This window comes from Cercospora kikuchii (genome assembly GCF_019650295.1).
Source record: "Cercospora kikuchii DNA, contig_00004, whole genome shotgun sequence".
NCBI classification, from domain to species: domain Eukaryota; kingdom Fungi; phylum Ascomycota; class Dothideomycetes; order Mycosphaerellales; family Mycosphaerellaceae; genus Cercospora; species Cercospora kikuchii.
Window position 1 is genome coordinate 1,181,473 of NW_025408585.1, and position 20,166 is coordinate 1,201,638.

At 52.4% G+C, this 20,166-nt stretch overlaps 11 protein-coding genes across 11 annotated transcripts; 5 read left to right on the plus strand and 6 right to left on the minus strand.

Moving 5' to 3' along the window:
- Positions 1-47: 47 nt before the first annotated feature.
- Positions 48-1,139, minus strand: CKM354_000669000 (uncharacterized protein; the record flags this gene model as incomplete). The annotated part of the gene is made up of 1 exon (XM_044802015.1): positions 48-1,139. One exon carries the CDS (start codon positions 1,137-1,139, stop codon positions 48-50), a length of 1,092 nt encoding a protein of 363 aa, XP_044657950.1.
- Positions 1,140-1,606: 467 nt separating this feature from the next.
- CKM354_000669100 (uncharacterized protein) lies at positions 1,607-3,957 on the minus strand (the record flags this gene model as incomplete). Its single annotated transcript, XM_044802016.1, has 3 exons — positions 1,607-2,500; positions 2,556-3,728; positions 3,808-3,957. The coding sequence occupies 3 exons, from the start codon at positions 3,955-3,957 to the stop codon at positions 1,607-1,609; spliced, it is 2,217 nt and encodes a 738-aa protein (XP_044657951.1).
- Positions 3,958-5,137: 1,180 nt separating this feature from the next.
- Positions 5,138-5,851, plus strand: CKM354_000669200 (uncharacterized protein; the record flags this gene model as incomplete). Its single annotated transcript, XM_044802017.1, has 1 exon — positions 5,138-5,851. One exon carries the CDS (start codon positions 5,138-5,140, stop codon positions 5,849-5,851), a length of 714 nt encoding a protein of 237 aa, XP_044657952.1.
- A 1,582-nt stretch (positions 5,852-7,433) lies between these two features.
- Positions 7,434-8,538, plus strand: CKM354_000669300 (uncharacterized protein; the record flags this gene model as incomplete). Its single annotated transcript, XM_044802018.1, has 2 exons — positions 7,434-7,459; positions 7,608-8,538. 2 exons carry the CDS (start codon positions 7,434-7,436, stop codon positions 8,536-8,538), a joined length of 957 nt encoding a protein of 318 aa, XP_044657953.1.
- A 407-nt stretch (positions 8,539-8,945) lies between these two features.
- CKM354_000669400 (uncharacterized protein) lies at positions 8,946-9,729 on the minus strand (the record flags this gene model as incomplete). Its single annotated transcript, XM_044802019.1, has 2 exons — positions 8,946-9,551; positions 9,607-9,729. The coding sequence occupies 2 exons, from the start codon at positions 9,727-9,729 to the stop codon at positions 8,946-8,948; spliced, it is 729 nt and encodes a 242-aa protein (XP_044657954.1).
- A 441-nt stretch (positions 9,730-10,170) lies between these two features.
- On the plus strand, positions 10,171-11,313 carry CKM354_000669500 (uncharacterized protein; the record flags this gene model as incomplete). The annotated part of the gene is made up of 3 exons (XM_044802020.1): positions 10,171-10,786; positions 10,838-10,980; positions 11,035-11,313. 3 exons carry the CDS (start codon positions 10,171-10,173, stop codon positions 11,311-11,313), a joined length of 1,038 nt encoding a protein of 345 aa, XP_044657955.1.
- A 148-nt stretch (positions 11,314-11,461) lies between these two features.
- Positions 11,462-12,256, minus strand: CKM354_000669600 (uncharacterized protein; the record flags this gene model as incomplete). Its single annotated transcript, XM_044802021.1, has 2 exons — positions 11,462-11,858; positions 11,913-12,256. The coding sequence occupies 2 exons, from the start codon at positions 12,254-12,256 to the stop codon at positions 11,462-11,464; spliced, it is 741 nt and encodes a 246-aa protein (XP_044657956.1).
- A 551-nt stretch (positions 12,257-12,807) lies between these two features.
- Positions 12,808-13,731, plus strand: CKM354_000669700 (uncharacterized protein; the record flags this gene model as incomplete). The annotated part of the gene is made up of 1 exon (XM_044802022.1): positions 12,808-13,731. The coding sequence occupies one exon, from the start codon at positions 12,808-12,810 to the stop codon at positions 13,729-13,731; it is 924 nt and encodes a 307-aa protein (XP_044657957.1).
- A 1,461-nt stretch (positions 13,732-15,192) lies between these two features.
- On the minus strand, positions 15,193-16,781 carry CKM354_000669800 (uncharacterized protein; the record flags this gene model as incomplete). The annotated part of the gene is made up of 4 exons (XM_044802023.1): positions 15,193-15,297; positions 15,366-15,460; positions 15,511-16,345; positions 16,593-16,781. 4 exons carry the CDS (start codon positions 16,779-16,781, stop codon positions 15,193-15,195), a joined length of 1,224 nt encoding a protein of 407 aa, XP_044657958.1.
- Positions 16,782-18,289: 1,508 nt separating this feature from the next.
- Positions 18,290-19,192, plus strand: CKM354_000669900 (uncharacterized protein; the record flags this gene model as incomplete). Its single annotated transcript, XM_044802024.1, has 2 exons — positions 18,290-19,083; positions 19,141-19,192. 2 exons carry the CDS (start codon positions 18,290-18,292, stop codon positions 19,190-19,192), a joined length of 846 nt encoding a protein of 281 aa, XP_044657959.1.
- Positions 19,193-19,722: 530 nt separating this feature from the next.
- CKM354_000670000 (uncharacterized protein) lies at positions 19,723-20,138 on the minus strand (the record flags this gene model as incomplete). Its single annotated transcript, XM_044802025.1, has 2 exons — positions 19,723-19,798; positions 19,900-20,138. The coding sequence occupies 2 exons, from the start codon at positions 20,136-20,138 to the stop codon at positions 19,723-19,725; spliced, it is 315 nt and encodes a 104-aa protein (XP_044657960.1).
- Positions 20,139-20,166: the final 28 nt, after the last annotated feature.

The following is a 20,166-nucleotide window of genomic DNA, read 5'->3' on the forward strand; positions in this document are numbered from 1 at the left end:
AAGCGCGAAGCTGCGACTCTTGAAAACGGCACAGAAGCCGCCATTCTTCACTTCCAAATCTTGCCATCGTGCACTGCAACCATGTGCTTACTCTTGGGATCGTACATCCTGCCTTCCACATACGCAGTCATTCCATCCCGATTGATTGCCCGCAGATTGCTTAGTGTAGGCTGTGCGACCCAAGCGGTGTGCGGAGTGATGAGCAGGTTCGGTACAGGCTCCTCCCCTTTGCTCAAGTCCGGCAACAACGGAGTTGAGCCCGGTCCTCCAGGTTCAGTGTCGAGGACATCGGCCGCAGCTCCAAAGATCCATCGTTCCCTCAAGGCTTTGGCAAGAGCTGCTTCATTCACGATGCCTCCTCGCGCGATGTTGATCACAATGGCTTCTTTCCGCATGGCTTTCAATTCTGCTTCATCAATAAGATTGACAGTGTCCGGCTCACGTGGCAATACCAACACAATTGTCGAGCTTCGCTTGATGACCTCTTCGAAAGGAGTCCGACCTTCTCTGGCCTGCGATACGCCTCTTCGCTCAGCAATGAGAATCTCTTTGAAGCCGATCGCCTTAGCAAGCCGCTGGATGTTCTTCCCCAGAGCTCCGTAGCCCATGATTCCGAGTGTTTCTTGGCTCGCCCCCAGCGGTGGCCCATCAGGAAAGACCGTTTTTACCAAAGAGTTGGTTCGTTGCCATTCGTCAGAAGTTTTCACGTGTTGGTCAAAGACTCCTATTCGCTTCCGAGTAGCCAGATATAGTGCGAGGAAGTGTTCAGAGACAGCATCGATATTGGCACTTGGAGCATTTACCACGGAGATACCTCGTTTGGCACAATATTCCTTGTCTACCCAACCCATTCCGGTAGCCATGACTGCCAGAAGTTGCAAGTTGGGCGCATTGTCCATGTCCGAAGGCTTGACATTGATGACATTGGAGATGACTATTGTGGCTGGCTTGATCCTCTCTGCGATTTGACTTGGTTCGGTCTTGAGGTACCTGTCAATCGTGAATTCGAAGGGCAATTCAGCCAATGGCACGTGCACTGCTTCCAGGAAGACGATATGATGCTTGTCGTATCCTGGCGGAAGTTTCGGGGGATCCTGGCGAAGCCATTCTGTTGTGCCATTGGGATGTTCGGAAGTCATTTTGTTGAACTCGAATCGAAGTGCTCACTTTGATTATTCTGCTGTAGAAATGACTCTCACTCTCAGCTTGATGCTCGCCAGCAACGACGTAGCTCGGTGGATGTTCGGACATATTCGTGTTGCGCCCTTCGGCCAACGCTGACATCCAGACCGAGACCGGAGATAAGATATGGCTTGGCACGGATAAAATCCTCGGTCACAACCGGCTTAACTTCACTGTATCGCTGACCAGATGCTTTGATCGTAGGTATCCTGTAGAGCTGGAAGTCCGGTGCACTTCACTTTGGATTTCGTGCAGTGATCGCCATGATCCATTTTTTGCTTCGTCAAGGCTAAGTTTCTATCTTAGACATTTTCAATCGTAAGTTGGCCTTCTCATTTCTTTGAGAAAGAGCCTCTAGATGTGCTTTATCATATTTCTGCTCTCTGCGCGACACCCTCCGCAGTATTGTTGCTCAACTGTGCTCCTATAACTCCCCCACGAAGCCCACTTCGACAACCTTCTCTGCAGGAACGTTCAGTTTCTCAAATTTACTCCTCGAATTCTCGCGGGTCCAGAGGAAAATCTCCAGCATCGCACGCTTGAAGAAGTTGTACGAATGAGAGATTCGCATTTGCTGTTTGCCGACCAGGTATAAGGTTTGAGCTGCAAATGCCGCTTCCAAGCGATTGACTCGCTCAGAGGTTGTAGGATCATCCAGGCCCTGCCGGACGATGAGGGAGCGTACTTCTCGACAAACAAGTAGAGCCAAATCAGGCGTTATGACGTGGTCACAGTAGCCTTTGCGAATGATCAATCGGTAGACGTCCTTGACACTGGTCTCGGAGACCTCGAAGCGGTCCTCTTCTGAGACGTGAGGCACGCTCAGTGCGCGCAAATGCATGAAAACAACTGTGTCCATCTGAGCACGAAACTTCCTAAGCCACTGCTCATAAACCTTCGGAGTGAAGACGCCAGACTTGTCTAGGAATATTGCGAGGCCGTCGATTCTGAATAGCTCACTGCCGCCGTATTTCTCTGACAGCTTCTGCCCTCCATTTGGAGTAGTGGCGACCAGTGAGTTCAGGGAGATCTTGTCCTTTGCCTCGCATGTCCACTGCGTTTCTTTGCCGTATGTCCAGAGTCCGAAAAACGCTGCGAGACAAGCAGCAAGCATCAGGGTGAACCAGGCTCCGTCAGGCACCTTGACCAGTGATGCAGATAAGAAAAGCCCATCAAAGGTGATTAGAGGCAGCCAGATCAAAAACGCAATGGCCGGATGGACGCGCCATACGATGACAGCGACCAGGGCGACGAGGTTGGTAGTGATGAATGTCACCAAGATAACACACACTCCGTATGCATGTCCCAATTTCGTAGTCTAACGAGTCATCAGCATGGATCTGGCTGCATGAGTGGGCTTCAACGATACTCACATTATTGTATACGGCGGTGACGATGACACAGCCCACCATGAGCACCCAGTTGGCGATTGGTATGTAGACTTGGCCATGGTGCTTCGTGCTTGTGTAGTGCATTTGGATTTGCGGGAAGTAGCTCGAATTCATGATTTGAGCCAAGAGTTGGAAGCAAGCTGTAATGGTTGCTTGAGAGGCCACAATCGCAGCCAGTATAGCGAGAACCAGCGATGGCCAGAAAAGTCCGGGAGGCACAGTATTGAAGAACGGATTACTGTAAGCCTCTGGCGACTCTGCGAGATAAGCCGCCTGTCCGATGTACGCAAGCAGCAGGCATGGGTACGCGAAGCAAAGCCAAGACAGCTGTATGGCTCGTCGACTGAACGCACCCATATCTGCAAACAAGCATTCCACTCCAGTGAAGCAGAGGAGTATACCGCCGAGACTTTTCCAGCCTTCAGTCTTGGTGCGCATAAGCCAGGCTCCAGCAAAGTATGGCGAAAATGCCTTCAGGACTCCTGCATCATGTTGAGCTAGGTTGTAGATTCCGAAGCAGCCGTTGAACAGTAGCCAAATGATGACGATTGGAGCAAACGCGGAAGACACGCGATGGACTCCGAGCGGCTGGACCAAGAACAGTACTACCAGTATGGCGCAGCTGACTCCCACAATGGTAGGTGTCTTGATGCCATCGTCTACAACTTTGATGCCCTGAATGGCTCCCAATACAGATTGCGCAGGAGTCAGGACACCGTCAGCCAGGACAAGGCTCACACCAAAGACTGCCAGCAATTTCAAGATTGCGTGAGCCACCCTGCTCTTCTCCAACCAGGACCTAATCTTCTCGTTGTGCACATGTAGGTCTTCGCTCTTGTGACGCTCTGTTTTGGCGAGCTGGTAGACCCTCGGATCCCGTTTCATAATGTCACTGTATCGAGACAGAAGGGTGTATATGGCGAACGTCCCGCCTTCCCCATTGTCGTCGGCCCGGAGCACGATCAAGACGTACTTCAGAGTCACGATTAATGTCAGCGACCAGATGATGAATGAAAGCACGCCTAGCACATCCGTTCGGGTGGGTGGGGAAGAGAAGGTCGAGGAGTAGACGTAAAGCGGCGATGTCCCAATGTCACCGTAGATGACCCCGGTTGCTTGGTAGGCTAGGAACAGAAGTGTCCATCCTTTGAAGACCTGGTGGTTGAATCAGCCCAAGTCGTACGACGAGCTCGATGCTTCTTCGAGCTCGCGACATGCTCGCACAGGTCCGTACTTGCCGCTGTCTGATATCGCTATCACGAATCTTCAGGTCAACATCGTCTGGGAGCGCTTCTGTGTCGGCGATGACAACGCCAGGTTTCTCTTTGCCGCGCCTTGCTGGCGCTGGAACTGCATTTGTTTCACCGACGGACTGCCCAGACATCGCTGTCACGGACGAAAAAGATTCGAGATACAACAGACTACCTGCCTGTGCAAAGCCAGCAGACTGGATATTGATATCCTACTGCCCACCGGACGACAGCCGTTTTTGGATTCAGCTTCGCGCCGAAATCTCGACACGAGATTGAGGCATGTGCTCAGCACGTGGGCGTACACGTTTGCACGACATATTCGTGTTAGCTGGCCCTGTGGTAGAACAAGCCTTGCAGAACAAGCCTGCCATAATTGACCTATCGCCAAGCAGCAGTGACATTGGCTTGGCGTCGCATGTGAAAGCCGCTTTGCAACGCGCGATTTGTGCGCCAATCCGAGAAGGAGTACCCTGGCCACAGGCAGTGTTGGGAACACAAGTGGCATTCGGAGCTCCAAGAGAATCGCGGCTGTGAGATAGGGTGATAGGTTACGAGATCCAGGTGGTCATATCGCAGTATGGAAGCAAAGGCGATGCCTCTTCGAGTCGAAATTCCTGCAGGACACGTCGCCACGAGGGAGCAGTAGAAAATCTGCGGCCTAATATTCACCTACAGGCGGACTTTCGCTGTTTTGAGCTGACGGGAGTTGTGCCCAGCACGCGTGAGGATAAAGGTGGTCCCATTTCTGCAGTCCACGTGTCTGACCGCCATGTATTTCCCGGCCGCGGACGATGTTTCGATGTTGTAGCGGGACCGCTGATTCCTTCTAATAAGTGCACACATTAACAGCGGAATCCATCATGGATCTGCAGCCCTCGAGTGCTGCAGATGTTTTGCATGCCTAGCACGACGATGACTTGTGAGCCTCTGGCCCCAGAAGTTGGACCGCATTCCAACGATATGTCGCTCTGGTCCCATTGAGTCCGATGGAAAGTACATTCCACGCGATACACATTCGGTCAAAAGTGCGAGTGCTTCGGTCAGTAGAAATAGCAAGATGGGCACGACGAAGCTGCAGAGCAGAGGAAAGCAATGGCCACCGGAGCGGATCAATGGTCGTTCCGCCCCCGCATGACGTTCGTCTCCGCCAGCCAGCCAGCTTGCCTTCAAGTTGCTGCTTCGAGATCTCCATCATCTTCCAGGCCATCCTCATCAGACTTGCTGCATGGTCATTCCAAAATACCCCGAGAAGAACCACCCACGCGTCATAAGCCCTTGCGAAATCGGTGAATTGAAAAGACCTGCCATCGAATGAGGACACCGTCTCAGCTCTGGTCTGCTCTCAAACAAGCGATCTCAGAGATCGCCAGTCTAGACCCAGAGACAATGAGCATGCACAGGACAGGATACTACCCAGAAACCACTGAGGATGTCTCTCGTACCGTGCTATACTTGCAAAAGGCATCGCCATCCCCGCTGCCGGACGAACTGGTGAAGATGATTCTCTGGCACGGCGACTACGATTGCATACATTTCGAAGCACACTACAACACAGAAGAGATGACTCGAAGTCATGGCTCTCAGCCTTCTCTCAGGGCGGCATACGTCGAGACGAGATCTTTGAAATACATCTCGCCCATGGTTGACACAACCAGCTCAGATTCCACACACGGCGGACGAGTACGGGCTGTACATTTGAAGGTCAAAGGAAGGGATCAAGGTTGGGGAGGTGATGGAAGCGGGAGTTGGAGCTGGTTCGATGTTGCGAGGAGAGGCTCACCCACGAACGGCAGGAGACGCGAAGAATTTTCCGATTGCTATCTGACCTGGGCGTACAATGAAGTCGCTGCTAAGGATTGGCAGACACACGAAACGGACACCGAGACCAATCCGCAGCTGCAGGAGTGGGCCAGTGGTCTTCGAAACGGAGATCGCGTGTCGATACTACCTATGGCGCAATTTCCAGGCTGGGCTTGCAGTGCTTCTTTTGGAAGTATAGATGTCGAAGTAGAGGTCTGGCGTTGAGTCGCAACGACACAAGGCTGTCCATAAGCTCGATCGCTTTGGAGAGGTTGATATTTGTCCTTCGGGGTAGATTTGAGGTGAGCTCGGTTCGCTGAGGCCGCAGAATACGGATCATTCAGCAGGGCGCTTGGAATTAATTAATCTCATGCAAAACTTACGGGTAGCTCTACCATTTTCTTTCGCAGAAGTGGCCTTACAGTAATAATTGTGAATGCTGTCTGGCCCAGTATATAATCTACTTGCAGTCGGAAGCTTTTCCCAACACAGCTGGATCGCAGAACCACAGCGCTCGCCCATCAACAAGGAGAAAGCAAAGCAACCATCATCACTTCCCTGCCGCAGACATGTTGTCGACATTAGCAAACTTCTTCAAAATTACACGGCGCCGAACATACCCGTCCACAATCCTGGTTCTCGAAAACCCGATCGAATCCAGATTTACATACATCCTGCATATAGTCCCTGAGACGGAACAAGTTGAGATGCTAAGAACGAACATGCGGATCAGATCAGCCTTGTACTACGCAGGTGGTACAAAAGAAGTTTCACGAGAGTACTTGGGATCCGTTGCTCTGCACAAGCGGGACGGGAATCATCCGCGATATTTTCTGGAGGAGGTCAGCAGCCGGGCAATTGAACAAGTTAGGGAGCATATGCTGTCGGTTTCTGGAGAGGAAATTACGCGGCTTACAGACCAGGCATTCCGAACCATTGTACGCCAGTTTCTGGAGCAGAAGAAGGGCTGTGATATTCCGAAGAACGCTTCACGGGGTTATTCGATCTACAAAATTCAGGTCAATCGCCCTAAGCCTGGAAGGATCCTGCCGCTTGAAAAGCTCGTTAAATTTGCAGATTGAGTGGTGCAAACCGTGGACCTGAGACCACAGAGGGAGCGCTCGTTTCCGCTGCTGCGTTGATTGGAGCTGGAATACAGCTATGGGGCCAATCGTCGCAGGTATGGCAACTTGAGGGCTCCACATGCCACTTCTTGCTCTTACTCAGTCAACAAGATATGCTACGCAAAAGTCGAGAGCGTGCTCTCGTGGATTGGACATGCTTCGGGTAAACGGTCGCCGACAGCAACCATCTGCGAACAGCTGTGTGAAGCTACCCTGGTCGGATGCCGTCGCTCGTTGAAGTTGAGTGAGCTGCACAGGGGTCCTCCAATGGTTGCCTTTGGACGTTTCGTTTTTTGAGGACGAGCACTCGCGGTCATGTAGATGAGCAAGCATAAAGGTGTCAATACATACATAATGGACGTATTATCAAAACAAAATCTTTCGAAAAACATTGTCAATGTTGTGGAACTACATGTCAGGTTCTCTCAGACCTGCTAGATATGTCCGAGTACAGAAAGCAAAAGCTGTCAGAAAGCTTCAACCCTAGCCAACAATTCCTCACCAGGGTGCCACGCCGTTCATCTGTCACCCGCACACTCAATCGTTTCACAGCGTGCGTGTGATATTGTTCAACTGGAACGGCTATGCGGCTCGATAGACTTTTCGACAAAACTCAGCTGCACGGTGAGCCCCATCTCGAGGGTGTCACGCTCACAGTCCGCCAGGGGGAAGTAACACACAACATGGGAACAGCAAGCCCTGGCACGTTGTGAGGCCGAGCATCGGTCTGCAGTTCGAGGTGATGATTATCACGTATAAGAGCAATGGCTTCCTAGCTCCGACTCATGGTCAGCGTCTCATACGCTTCCTTATCGGAGTATCCAAATACACTGATTATTGGGCCGTGTCTGACACAGGATCAAGCAACATTTCAGCGAAGAAGATGGGATCGATAGGGACTTCTGGACTGAGAAATATCTCCAAGGACGTCCGAACCTTGCAGAGGCCACACTCCAGCGTATCTGGAAGTATCATGCCGATAAGGGCGGGTGTTTTGGTCTTTGCCACGAGCCTGGTGCTGGATCGGGCGTGCACACCAGACGCATTGCGGAAAAGTTTGAGAAAGTCGTAGCTTCGGACCTGGGAGCAGCACATGTCGCGCTCGGAAAGGAGAGGCATGCCGATTTGCCCAACGTCGAGTTCCGCATTGGCAATTCCGAAGATCCGGCAGGCATGGGTCTGCAGAAAGCAAGCGTTGATCTCGTTTTGGCCATCAACTTCATTCACTTCGTCGACACGGATGCTATACTGCGGGCAGTGGACTATCAACTGAAGCCTGGGGGCACATTCGCAGTGCTCGCGTTCTGTCAAGTACTCGTGCTTGACCAAAACGCCCGACAGGTATGGAATCAGCTCTGGAACGCCGTGTGTCATAATTCCGCACTGCGACAAGGGCACGACAGCGTGTATGAGACGCTCTGGTACAAAAAGGTCGTATGTGGTTACGACCATTTGCCACTTCCGGAGTCCATCTTCCAGCCTGGTGCGGTGAGGTTCAGAAGCGGGTCGAAGGACGACTGGCCTGTTGCTTACTTAGCCACGAATGTTTCGGATCCCTTGGAGTCGGGGTGCGGGAAGAATGATATATTGATAACCGATGTCGACACTGAGGACTGGAAAGTCCAAGCTGGGGTATCGGAGCTTCGAAGATTACTATACTCTGTCATCCCATTCGAAGAGTCAGACGAGATAGCGGCCTTGTGGAAGCAATTGGAGGATGAACTGCAAGATCGCAGAGTAGAGTGCCTTGTTCCTGTGACTGGAATTCTGGCGACGAAGAAGAGATAGGCCCGAGGGTGCTTGGAGATTGTTCGAGACCTGCGTGTGTCACAACCCAAGCCCATGCTGCAGGCATCTAACAACAGTATCGTTAGCAGAATTTCACAAATTGATACCGAGACGCGTCGTGATGGGGTGCTGAGTCAGAGAGAAGATTAGACTGTCGACAGTAGCGAATCCAAGAGCTACAGCGGATAAGTGCGGGAGCCAAATCCAGGAGCAGTCATCTGTCCAGCTTTCCGTCTAAGGATGACTGTTTGTTTCATCATGTGAAATGTGAAGAAGTGGGTGTGAGCATGAACAGAATTCTTACCTTGTGAGCCGCACAGAGTTGCTGGACGCCTCAGTAGCAGACACAACTGCAAGGTATGGCCTCAAGCTGACGGAGATGAGTCCAAGAAGTGATCCGGATGTCTTCAATAATCCATCTCAATAGTCTCGTTTTGTTGGTCGTCCATCTCTCGAGCTAAGCGACGATGAGTGACGGATCCTTCGATCGGGTCTCTGTTGTTGATGTAGCCTTCCCACTTCCGCTTATGTCGCTGGTCGTACGGGACATTCCGCGTTCGTTTGCGTTTTCTGGATCCAGTAGAACTCGAAGTTGCTTCACTGCGCCCGCTCTGTGAATGCTGGCGTTGCTTGGGTGAAGGTGGCGCGAGCGTGGGTCGGGACTCCTTGCGCTGAGCAGTTGCAAATGCAAGCAATTCGTCTTCCAGGCTGGAAACGTCTGAAACGGGCGACGCGGCTCTCCCGTCTTGCTCGGCGATGGCTGCCTTTGCTTCACGTTCTTCTTGTTGCTGCAATTCCTGGGCGCGCTTCATCTGCCAGAGTTCTGTACGTCGGAACACAGCAATTTGCTCGTCTGTGAGCGTTCGCTTGACGCCATCGTCGTAGTAGCCCAGCCCATCGTCTGGCTCGTCGTACTCTGGCTCAAAGTTCAGTGCCTTTTGTGCATTTACAAACCACTCATTGGGTTTCGTGTCATCGCCGAAATGCATGAGCTGAAAATGAAGGAGATTGTCCTTACATGTAGTCAGTACTTACCTCTCTGTCCTATTGTGAAAGCGCCAAGTATACCTCGGTGATTTGTGGCAGTGATTTTCTGAACTTGCTGCGCGCCTTTGAAGCGCGAGATTTTTCATTCTTTCTCAGCTTGCTCCGTGGCTGCTGCCGCCTGTCATCATTGTCCCCATCTGCCATTGGTGCAAGCGACCACTTCGACTTCTGCAGTGCGCCAGCTGTGCGTTAGATGCCTTTGATGGTTGTGATTGACTGCAGGAGCGAGCACGCGACAAGAGAGAGAAGGACTGGGAACGCGAGTCATGACGACGCTAAGCCTGTTCCGTGCGCTTATGCGAACCCGAAATTTAGCGTCGATCTTCGCGATGCGGTCTGCTTACAGGATCCATGACGTGGTTTGTCTCTTCATCACATGCGGCGCATTTTGGCCTTTCGCGCGCAACGGGGCATTAAAACCCCGTGCACTGCTGGGCGCGAAGGAAGTAAGCGTCATTGTGGAAGGCTTGCGCCTCGCATGTCTATAACACTGCTCGAGAGCCGCATCTTTCAACATCCCGGAACATAACAACGCCTTTCTTTGGAGCTGCACAGCAGGGGTGACTCTCTACGCATTTGGTCAAGATGCCTACTCACGACCCAGTCCACGTGCTGGACGACTACTACCTGGCGATCACCCTCCTGGTCACAGTCGCCTATCAGTTGATTGGCTTCGCGTTTGCTTTCACCTTCAAGTTCGACAAGCTCACAGATTTCATGGGCGGTACCAATTTCGTCCTGCTCGGGATCTTAACACTGGCACTTTCTGGGACCACAAATGCGCGTCAAATCATCACATCTATGATGTTGATGCTATGGGCAGCTCGTCTGTCCGGATTCCTCCTTTTCCGTATCTTGAAGACTGGCAAGGACGACAGATTTGACGACAAGCGAGACAAATTCTTTCCATTCCTCGGCTTCTGGGTATTTCAGATGTTCTGGGTCTGGACAGTCTCCATGCCAGTGGTCATCCTGAACAGCCCCAATGTGTTGCAGTATCGACAACCTAGCTTTGGCAAGGGCACCGACATCTTTGCCATAATCTGGTTTGCGCTACATTTCGGCCTCGAGGCGCTGAGTGATATTCAAAAGTATCGCTTCAAGCAGGGTGCAGGAAGTCAGCCCGGTGCAGTGAACAACAAGGGCTTCTGGAAATATTCGAGACATCCAAATTATTTTGGAGAGATCATGGTTCAGCTCGGTATGTTGCATGCCAGTCTCACCGGTAATGATACACTCTAACATTCACCAGCGATTTACGTTATTGCCATCACGCCTGCATCGTACGGTACTGTACCATCTGGCTCGGGCGCGTACGCGGCCTTGTACGCCTCCATCGTAGGCTTCATCTTCCTCACGACACTACTTCTGTTCGTGAGCGGCTTGACGCTTCAGGTAATCAAATAGCCCCCAGCGCAAGTCGAATTAACTGCTAATGCGGATGTGCAGGAACGACCTGGAGCTAAGAAACGCTACGAGAAGGGTACTGGCTGGCACGACTACGAGAAGTACTTGCAAGAGACCAGCATCTTATTCCCTATGCCACCGGCCATCTGGAGCAATCTTCCGGTCATTGTGAAGAGGACTGTAGGACTGGAGTTCCCAATTTACGTCTTCGATCCTGCGAAACACGCCGATCAAGACGCCGTGAAGCAGAATCGCGCAGAACAGGGACAATCTGGAAGTGAGGGAGGCCAGCACAGACAAAGCACCGAACCTTTGCACTAAATCTTGACGACTATTCCAACGATGTTACGACGGATTCGAGCGTTCAGCGACCACGAATACCCATATAGACACTAATTTCTGCAGCTGTTTGTAATTTGTATAAGATCTGTAATTGTACCGTCCGACAATTTATACGAATGTTTACAGCTCACCACTTCTCCATCATGGGTCGAATATCGATCTCGTTCGTAAAGCACCTTCGACTTTGAAGATGAAGGTCCCAGTACGTCTGCGCAATCGCTTCTGGATCGATAGTCTCCTCAGGCTTCTTGTCTTTCAGAAAGTCCTTGCCCCACGGCGTATCAATTGCGCCATCAACGATAGCATGCACCACATGAATGCCCTTGGGCCCGAACTCCTTGGCAGCAGAAATGGAGAGTGCTCGCAAGCCATGTCGAGGCACACACATGACCAGTGATCCGGGATTCGCCTTGACAGCAGCAGTCGAACCTGTGAAGAAAAGGCTTGGTGGCGTCTGGGGATTACTTTCTGCATGCTTGAGCAGGAGAGGAAGGGCGCTCTGCGCAAAGGATAACGCACCTTTGCTGTGAAAGAGATGTCAGAGAGTATACACGCATTCCACAGTACGAACAACTTACACGCTGACGTTCAATCCGCCATCCAAATCTTCCATGCTAATATCTAGCAATGGTTTCCGAATGAACCTGCCTGATGCATTGAAGACTGCGACTTGGGTAGGAACGTTGGGAAACTCCTGTTCGATCTTGGCGAAAGCTGCCTTCACACTATCTTGCTTCGATAGATCAGTACTGATGCCCAAAGCTTTCCCGCCGCTCTTGATAATTTCCTGCTCCACTGGTCCATAGCTCTCTGCTTTACGAGCGAGCAGAACGACGGTATATTCTTTGCCGAAGCGACGAGCGACGGCTGATCCATTGCCGCTACCGACACCTGCGATGATGGCTAGCTTTTGTGAAGACATTGTTCGATGACAATAATTTGAGAGTATTGGGATGTGATAGCAGGTCTTGGGCAAGGGTGGGGTTTATATGGCGCTATCGTCCGCGGTATGCCACAAATTTGTTCACTAATCGGTGATCAACATTCGAGGTCTTCACCTATGAGTATGCGCGTCTAGATCGCGGACATGCTCTCATTGATGATATCTCTTGGTAAGCTGATGAAGGTGCGATCCTCCACCGCGAGGCGATTTGATGCCACAAGCAGAGGAGGCCTCGGTAAGCTGACTAATGCTATGGCAGTCCGTTGCTCCAACGTGGACAAAAGACCATTCCAACGTCTTCCGACTTCAACAAGGAACATTCTGCTTGTGCATCACTCTCAACATGAAGTCCTAGTCAAGTTGGAAACAATGTCGTACCTATTCGCGGACTGGATGCAAAGCAGACTGCAAAGCGTGGAAAGTATCTATTGCGAAATAATGACGTTATCCAGCCTGACCGCACCTCCTCTGGCCGTGCACAAAGGTGCATATTTGGAGACATGTAGCCAAGGACGATGCGGCCGACGAGAATGCCATCTCCAGCACCGACACACGCAGAGATCACAGCCTTCTTTCAAAGACTTCTTCCTCCTTCAGCGAATGCTAGGGAGGTTCCCTTTCTGTGGCACAGTCCGCGGCATCCCGCTTACAACCCATCTCTCCGGAATACAACAACTGTTGTGCTGAGCATCACACCGACAGCTGGTTTCTATACCGCGAACAACGACCCACTATGGACCTCAGCACCAGTGTGCTTTCTGCACAGGCCTTGGAACCTTGAGCGCAGAGCACTAAGACGAGGCTCACTTGTGCTTGCGAGCCATGCCTCTTTCGACGAACATTTGACCGTGGGCTGGAATGCCTCACTTGCTAGCAGACTCAACTTGGACTTGAGAGAAGCCGTATGTATACAGGGCTACAAGGACAATCCCGATCGGAAAATTGGCCTGGTGGCCAGACTTCAGCAGCCTTTGCCAGCTCAAATCTTGTCTCAACTGCTCAAGGATGAATTCAATGGAGCTGGAGAGCTATACCAGGCGGAGACCAGCGATGCAGGCGCTCTCGAGACCGGCGTAGCAGCACCTGTGTGCATAGTAGCCATCATGAATGCTTTCCATGCCGAGGAAATACAACGGGTTCTCGAAGCTGCGCGAGCAAAGGACTGGATTGGATCTGAAGCAGATGGAAGCTCGGTTTTGTATCTGACCGGAGCTGCGCGCGACTATGGCCTCGCAGCAATCGCGGAAGTCAACATGCCAGCATTTCGTGTCGGGCACCGAGCCTGCGAAGAATGGGGCATACGATTCATCGCAGAACAGCTTAGGCACGAGTGGCCAAACTTAGACGTTGTACAAGTGCTTGAAGCAGAAGAGCCAGCTGAGCCAAAATCGAAGAAGACTGAAAGGCCAATCCCTGCTGATATGCCAGCCTCCGGTACGCTGGGAACAAGCTGAGACAAGGAGAATCTCGAACAGTGCAAGTCTAGCCCTGGCCTACAGAGAGGCGATAAGAAACTGCTTATCGAACAACAGCAGGGAACTTACCAAAGGGTACCACGCTTGTATTGTCGTGGCCATTGTGAATGTACAATGCATCCCGTGCAGTCCTCAATCTACGCAAGCACAAGTCAACAACGTCATCGCGAATCAACGTAGAGAGATGAGCAACAACATTCGATGTCCTTCCTTCAACATCAAACTTATCACGACCCTCGAAACAGCCGTCATGGCCGACAGCCATGACAAACCTTGCACTCTCTGCGGCACGTCTCGATCAGTCCTTGTCCGCTGCCAAATTGACGAGTCTCGAAAATGGCACATGGTCTGTCCCGGTGAGTGCTGGAGAAGTGTTTCTGGAGGACAAGAAGACGCTCGAGGATTTGAAAAAGAATACCCTTTCTATCGCTACGGCGGCATGTGGAAAGTAAGAAATGTTGCTCGCTTACCCGGTTTTTCCGCGCTGATATTATCTGGCTGAAGAATAAGCATTCGGATGGACCCCTCAGCGCTAAGAAGCCAGAGAAAGTGAAGAAGCGGCAGAGGGAAGAGAGAGCGGGACGGGAGAAGGAGGAGACAACGTCGCATGAAGTCAAAGAGCAGACGGAGTCGGAGCAAGGACCGTGAAGTAGGTTCTTTGGAGGACGGGGGATTTGTCACTGCCGGTTCTACCTCGAAGTCCCTTCGGTGCTTTTGGGGGCGCAGTAGTCCCTGAGAGCCTCATATTTGCGCAAAGCCTTCCTGATATGCCATAGGTGTATGCGGACGAAGCTCCGATGTGCTGTCCAGGCTCCTGGAGACGATGCGATCGTGTTATTCTTGATGGAAGGAAACCCAACGATGGCTCTGGACCCAATCGTTAGCCAACGTGACTTTCTCACGTTGACCAGAGAGGCTGGGACTGCTGTTAGAACATCGCCAGTCGTAAATTCATCAGTAACACATGCAGAGGACGAAAAGATAGAACAATGAAGATCTCTGAAGCGGAGCGGATGAAGCCGACATTATGAGCCGTGAAGAAAGGATCTGTACTTACTGTAGAAAGCAAGATCGCTCACATCAGCAGAGTAAGCGACCACAACTGCTACAAACGGTGCAGTACATCCTACAGAGTACATTCCCAGAGCCGTAGTCAGCTCACTCCCGCTTAGCCTCCTAAGCGGCAGGACCTTTTAATGGTTGGGCCAGCTTGGCTCTCTATGTCGTGAACTCTACCTTTGGTACGTCTCAAGCCACAAACGCAAAGTGCATATCCCGAGCCATCTGCACATAGACGAGCCGTGTCGCAGTCTAACCCAAACTTTGTCGCGCGGAGAAGTAACGGCCCCGAAAACCCTTTCCTTTCCTTTCCTCTCGCGAGTTTCGCGCGCGCACGGCGCAATGTACACCGAAAAACGTCAAACGTCCTGTTCCCTTTTCTCATCGATCCAAGTCGGTGATATTGAACAAACGGTTACCGGTATCCGTGCCGCCACGGCCAAGTGTGTTTGTTTCGTAGAGGTACGGAGCACAACGATCGACAATCTACCGTACCCCAACAGTGCTTTCGATAAGCCGCCTGTTTCCTTCTGGATCGCTTGCTCCTGACCCACACCGGCGATTATGACAATGCGCGCTGCGAGGTTGAAGGTCCGGATATGGTTGATGTGGTCGGCGATGCTCTTTCCGCTGTTGATCACACTGTCCACTACAATGGCATTCTCCTGGCCCTGAAAATGACCAACTTTGTTATCTAACGGTTGTAAGGCATGTAAGAATTTGGCTTGTGGGAGGGCAGGGTATCGTGCACAACGAATGCCATGGGTTCACCGCCGCGCATCAGAGCGATGATGGTCGTTTGTTTCTCGTTTTGAAGACGATGGCCGGCCGTGTAGCCGCCTTGTACGTGAGACATTTTGAATGATTCTAGGCCGATGAGGTCTGGCAGGTACCGACCAATTTTGCAATCAGCTGCTTGGAGAGCACGGCCAGATACTTTCGTGTCGCGTGTTGCAGACATCAGAAGTTTGACCGCGTTCTTATCGCCAGCGTTGCGGACTCCGATGCTCCAATGTTGAGAAGTCGAGAGATGGAGTTGGGCAAGCGTACCGACTTGAAAAGCAGGAATTTGCAGCTTGTCGCTGCTGTTTGGGAGAAGCGCCCGGGTGAAATCGCGTCGTAGCTTTTCTGCTGCAATGTCGGAGGTCAGAACCGCCTCCATTGATCTGCTGCGCAAGCTTGGAGGACCAACGACTACTGTACGAGACTTTGATCTACTTCTTGCAACATTTTGATATCGAGCGGGCTGTCTCCGATTGCAATGACATGGGTATAGCAATGTTGTTGCAGTGGCGTAAGCTGCCCGGAGTTGCTCGTCAAGTATGGAAAGAGCTCGCGAGGTATTGACATACTTGATCTCTTCTCTCGGAACAGCGACGCAGTCGGTCAGCAGGCGCGCCACATCTGGTTGCAGAGAGAATGATTGCTCATCTGAAGCGCTGCGAGGCTCTTGCACGCTGGTGAAAAAGATGCCATTGGCAACGCACAATTCACGTAATTTGGTCATCTCGCGCTGCATGTGTTCCTTGATATGCTTGACTGAATCATCAGCTCGATCTTTGCGGCACGCATGCCCGCGTCGCTGCTTACAAACACGCTCAGCCGAGACGTCAAGATACACAATGTGAGTGTACGTCTCAAGGTCAGCTGGTGTATCAGTCGAGGTTGGTTCGGCCTCCGCCTCTGCCCAAAACATCAGATGTCCGGTAACGACGCCTGATTTTCCACTTTGAGCACATTGCGACGCTATCCTTCTGATGGCGGCTTCGCGTAGACGAGACTTCTCCCGTTCTGGTCATTGCTTTGAATGAGTCTAAGCTGCCATCAGTAACAAGTGCGAGGATTTCGGAGCCGTCGTAGAAGGGATATTGATTCTCGTCCAATGAAAATTTGAGTTCACCCTTCAAGTAGGTCTTGCCGCTACCAGGAACGCCGTAGAGCCCGACGATCTTGGGCTTGTTTGTCGCCATGTTGCAATCGATGTGACTTCTACTATCGATGAGATGTGGAAGGACCTCTCATCTGCAGATGACGAGAAAATATACCTCCCCAACAGCATGTTTGCTGCAAAGCTTGCTGGGTCTGCCTACACGCGCGCATAGAACTTGATGCCTTTGTTGAGACGTTGTTGTCACTTTCGAGCGAGAGGCATCCGCGAAGAGGAGCCTTGATTCGCGCAGGGATAAACAGAAGGATCAATGTTATGGCGCCGACGTTCACGCGAGTACCAGCCGGCTGACGAGCTCCTTTCGGGATTTGATGACGCCGCGCAGTACCTCCTAGTTCCTGTGCCCTTGCCCTGACCATCCTGCAGACGATGGAGTTCACCACAAGAAGAAGGGAGGCGGGTAAGTATCACTGTGTCACCAGGCGAAAGGTACGTACTCGGTGCCGAAGCTTTCAGAGCTCGAATCGTGTCTCAGATGTGAGGGATGGATGATGATAGCCATTGACCTCCACCTCGATGGCAGCGACCCGTGGGCTCTCCGAGACACTATTGATTCCACGAAGGCATCTTTTGCGACAGCGAGGTTGGTTCTTCTGAGCGCCTACTCGTTCAAAAGTACCGACTGAATGGATGCGCAGTTGATGCGCATACCATGGGGCAGCAACGTTGTCTGACAGCGATCTCCAGTCTAACGCCGGTTGGTAAGGCCAATGGCGAAGGCGTAGCAATGTACAGGCGGACGCCTTGGGGGGGCGGGGAGCTGTGAAGAGAGTCCCCCGAACGGCAAGAATCCTTCCCGTTCTCTAAGCTTCCGCCTTGCGACCCAAAGTTCGATCGACTTGTGGCGTCTGGTTGACGCCAAGGTCACGATGTGCGCCCGATCGTTGGACAGATCTTGATATCATCGCCGTGCCATGTCGCTTCCGTGAACCTTATGTGCTTGATACTGCGATGCGGCTGAACTTCGCCCGACTGCGTGCTTCTCCATTCTGCCCATTGTCACTGGACCTGCTCGAAGATCGCCCGAGTAGCGTGAGAGTTGTGAGCCGGATGTCGCGGAGCTGCCCAGCAAAAGCATCTTCGCTCGTGCCTGGGCGCCTCGGCGAAATGATGCCGTTGTGCCATCTCGTTTGGACAGGCAGTTGGGTGTCGTTGTTGCAACAAGCGAGAAGAAAGCCAAACTCCACATCCGAGCCTCCGCAAGAGAGTTATTTGCGCGCCAAAGGCCAAGTCTGGAGGCGCGGTGATCGTACCACAGGTGTAACACGAGCTAGCGTTCGGAGCTGGCGATGTGGATCCTCCCTCTTCAGCGTTGTGGACCCTCTGCTGTCGAAAGGAGCCAGGTGCGGACCCGGCTGAGGTGGAACACACCTGGCCTGCTGGTGACCAGTTGCGTGCTCCGTACCGTTTGATGAGTGCCATGCCGTGCATGTATCCTCGTGGGACTGAATACATGAACCCCGTGTGCCACCCTCCACTGCCGACTCCAAACATCCCTTCATCACATTGACATTGAAGAATTGTTTGACCATGTCGCAACACTATTCGACATACCGCTCACGCAGTTATGAGCCGTATCAGACGTCGGAATACGATCGTGCCATACAACAGGCTGCCGAAAGGGAACGTATTGCCAACGGACAGTCATGTCGTGCAAGTGAGTCTCGAGCTCACGACGGATCGAATCAGCCGCCACGCCTCCCGGGCTTCAACGACCTCTTCGCATCCAAGCTCCTTATCAACCCCGACTTGGGGGACAAGCAGGCCTTCGTGGACGATCGACGCGACTCTGTCGTCAGTCAATTCGATCGCAAGAACAGCAGACTCTCTCCGATCCCCAACCACCGCCCTCAACAGACTGCACGAGGGAAGCCAGGTTCTATTTCGATACAGAGCTTGTGCTCACCGCAAGACGACTCGTTGCCTAGTCCAACACCATCCCTGAGCACAAGTCCAACGGTATCGCAAGCCTCTTCTTCGTCTCTCATGCAGCCGGCCCATCGCTCTCAACCCACATCACCATACGAGCTGCCACCAGGCTTCTTCGGCACATCGGAGCTGGCTCCAGCAACATATGTGTACCAAGCAGCCTCATCATATGAGGGTATTGCGTACATTCCAGGCCGAGGTTCCTGCCACATGTACAAAGGCGGATACTCGATTCCCACGCATATATTCCAAGACCCACTCAACCTCACCCAAAGCAAGATCCTTCGCAAGAGGCTATCCGTTGCGTGTGTGACCTGCAGAAAGAAGAAAATCAAGTGTGAACCTGGCCCGGATGGTTGTCTGCAGTGCAAGAAGGGCCAGCGGCAGTGCAAGATGTGAGTCTTGTACAAGTTATCCATGTGTCTCTTGCGACCAAGCTAATGTTGATGTAGTGAGCCAGCGAAGCGTCGAGCTAAGGCTGCCGCCGCGGGATGTTCAGGCTGAACCGAGTCCAGGGGACCGTCTTTCACGGAGAGCCCTTAGGTCCGTCATTCTGAGCGGAGCAAGTGATTGTCCGTGACGACTTCAAGCACATAACTGTGTGTGCGGGATCGCAGGTGCCGCGCCGCAACACGCTTCAGGACTCCTGCCTCGGTCTGTCTGGTGTCCGGCCGAATATCCAACGCGATCTTCTCTGAACAGTCGACACTTCTGCACGGGGCACGCGCATGGCTTGCGCATGGTCATGGCGATGCGCCATTCCGATCGTGGTGTCCGGGCCGCTCGAAGCCATTCAAGCGCGATGTGAAGCCTCGCGCAAGCGCCCGATCGTGGCTGCCCGAGAGCTTCGAAGCATAGCGGTTGTTGCAACGAGCGAGTCATCGAGCCCGAAGGATTCGGGCCGAAATGCAGACCAGCAGATCATGCTTGGAAGCGTCGAAGTGCTGCGTCCAATTCTTGTCACAGAGTGCAAGGCTTCGATAACGTACCGGATATGGTGGCCCTCTCTCGTCAACACGGCGCTGGTGGGCAGGTCAGTGATGCCAATGGAGGTGAAGGGGTGCTGTTGGCGGTGCAATCGCAAGATTGGAAGGGGCAGAATGAAAATATCTGCGGTAGATCAGTTCAGTTCTTTTCAGAGTCCGAAGGAGGCCGCATGTCAAGTAGAACGCTGGGAGACATTCCAGAAGCAACAATCTGCACCCGCGTACATCTTGCGCTCAAGCTCGTACAGTCGTGCGATACCTTGTCCACTCCACCTGTTCCGCGCTTTTCGTTGCTCCCATCGGCAGAGCAGATACGACCGCATCTGACCTGCTCTGTCAAGTATGGCGCGTCCCACCGCCTTAGGGTAAGAATGCGTGGTGCTTCCTTGTTGGCGAGTCTTTGCGGCAACCGAGCATTGTCGCAAAGATAGGAGTTGCTCCTGTTGGACCTGCTGCGGTGACATCGACGCGCCTTGTCGCCACGGCGTCAAC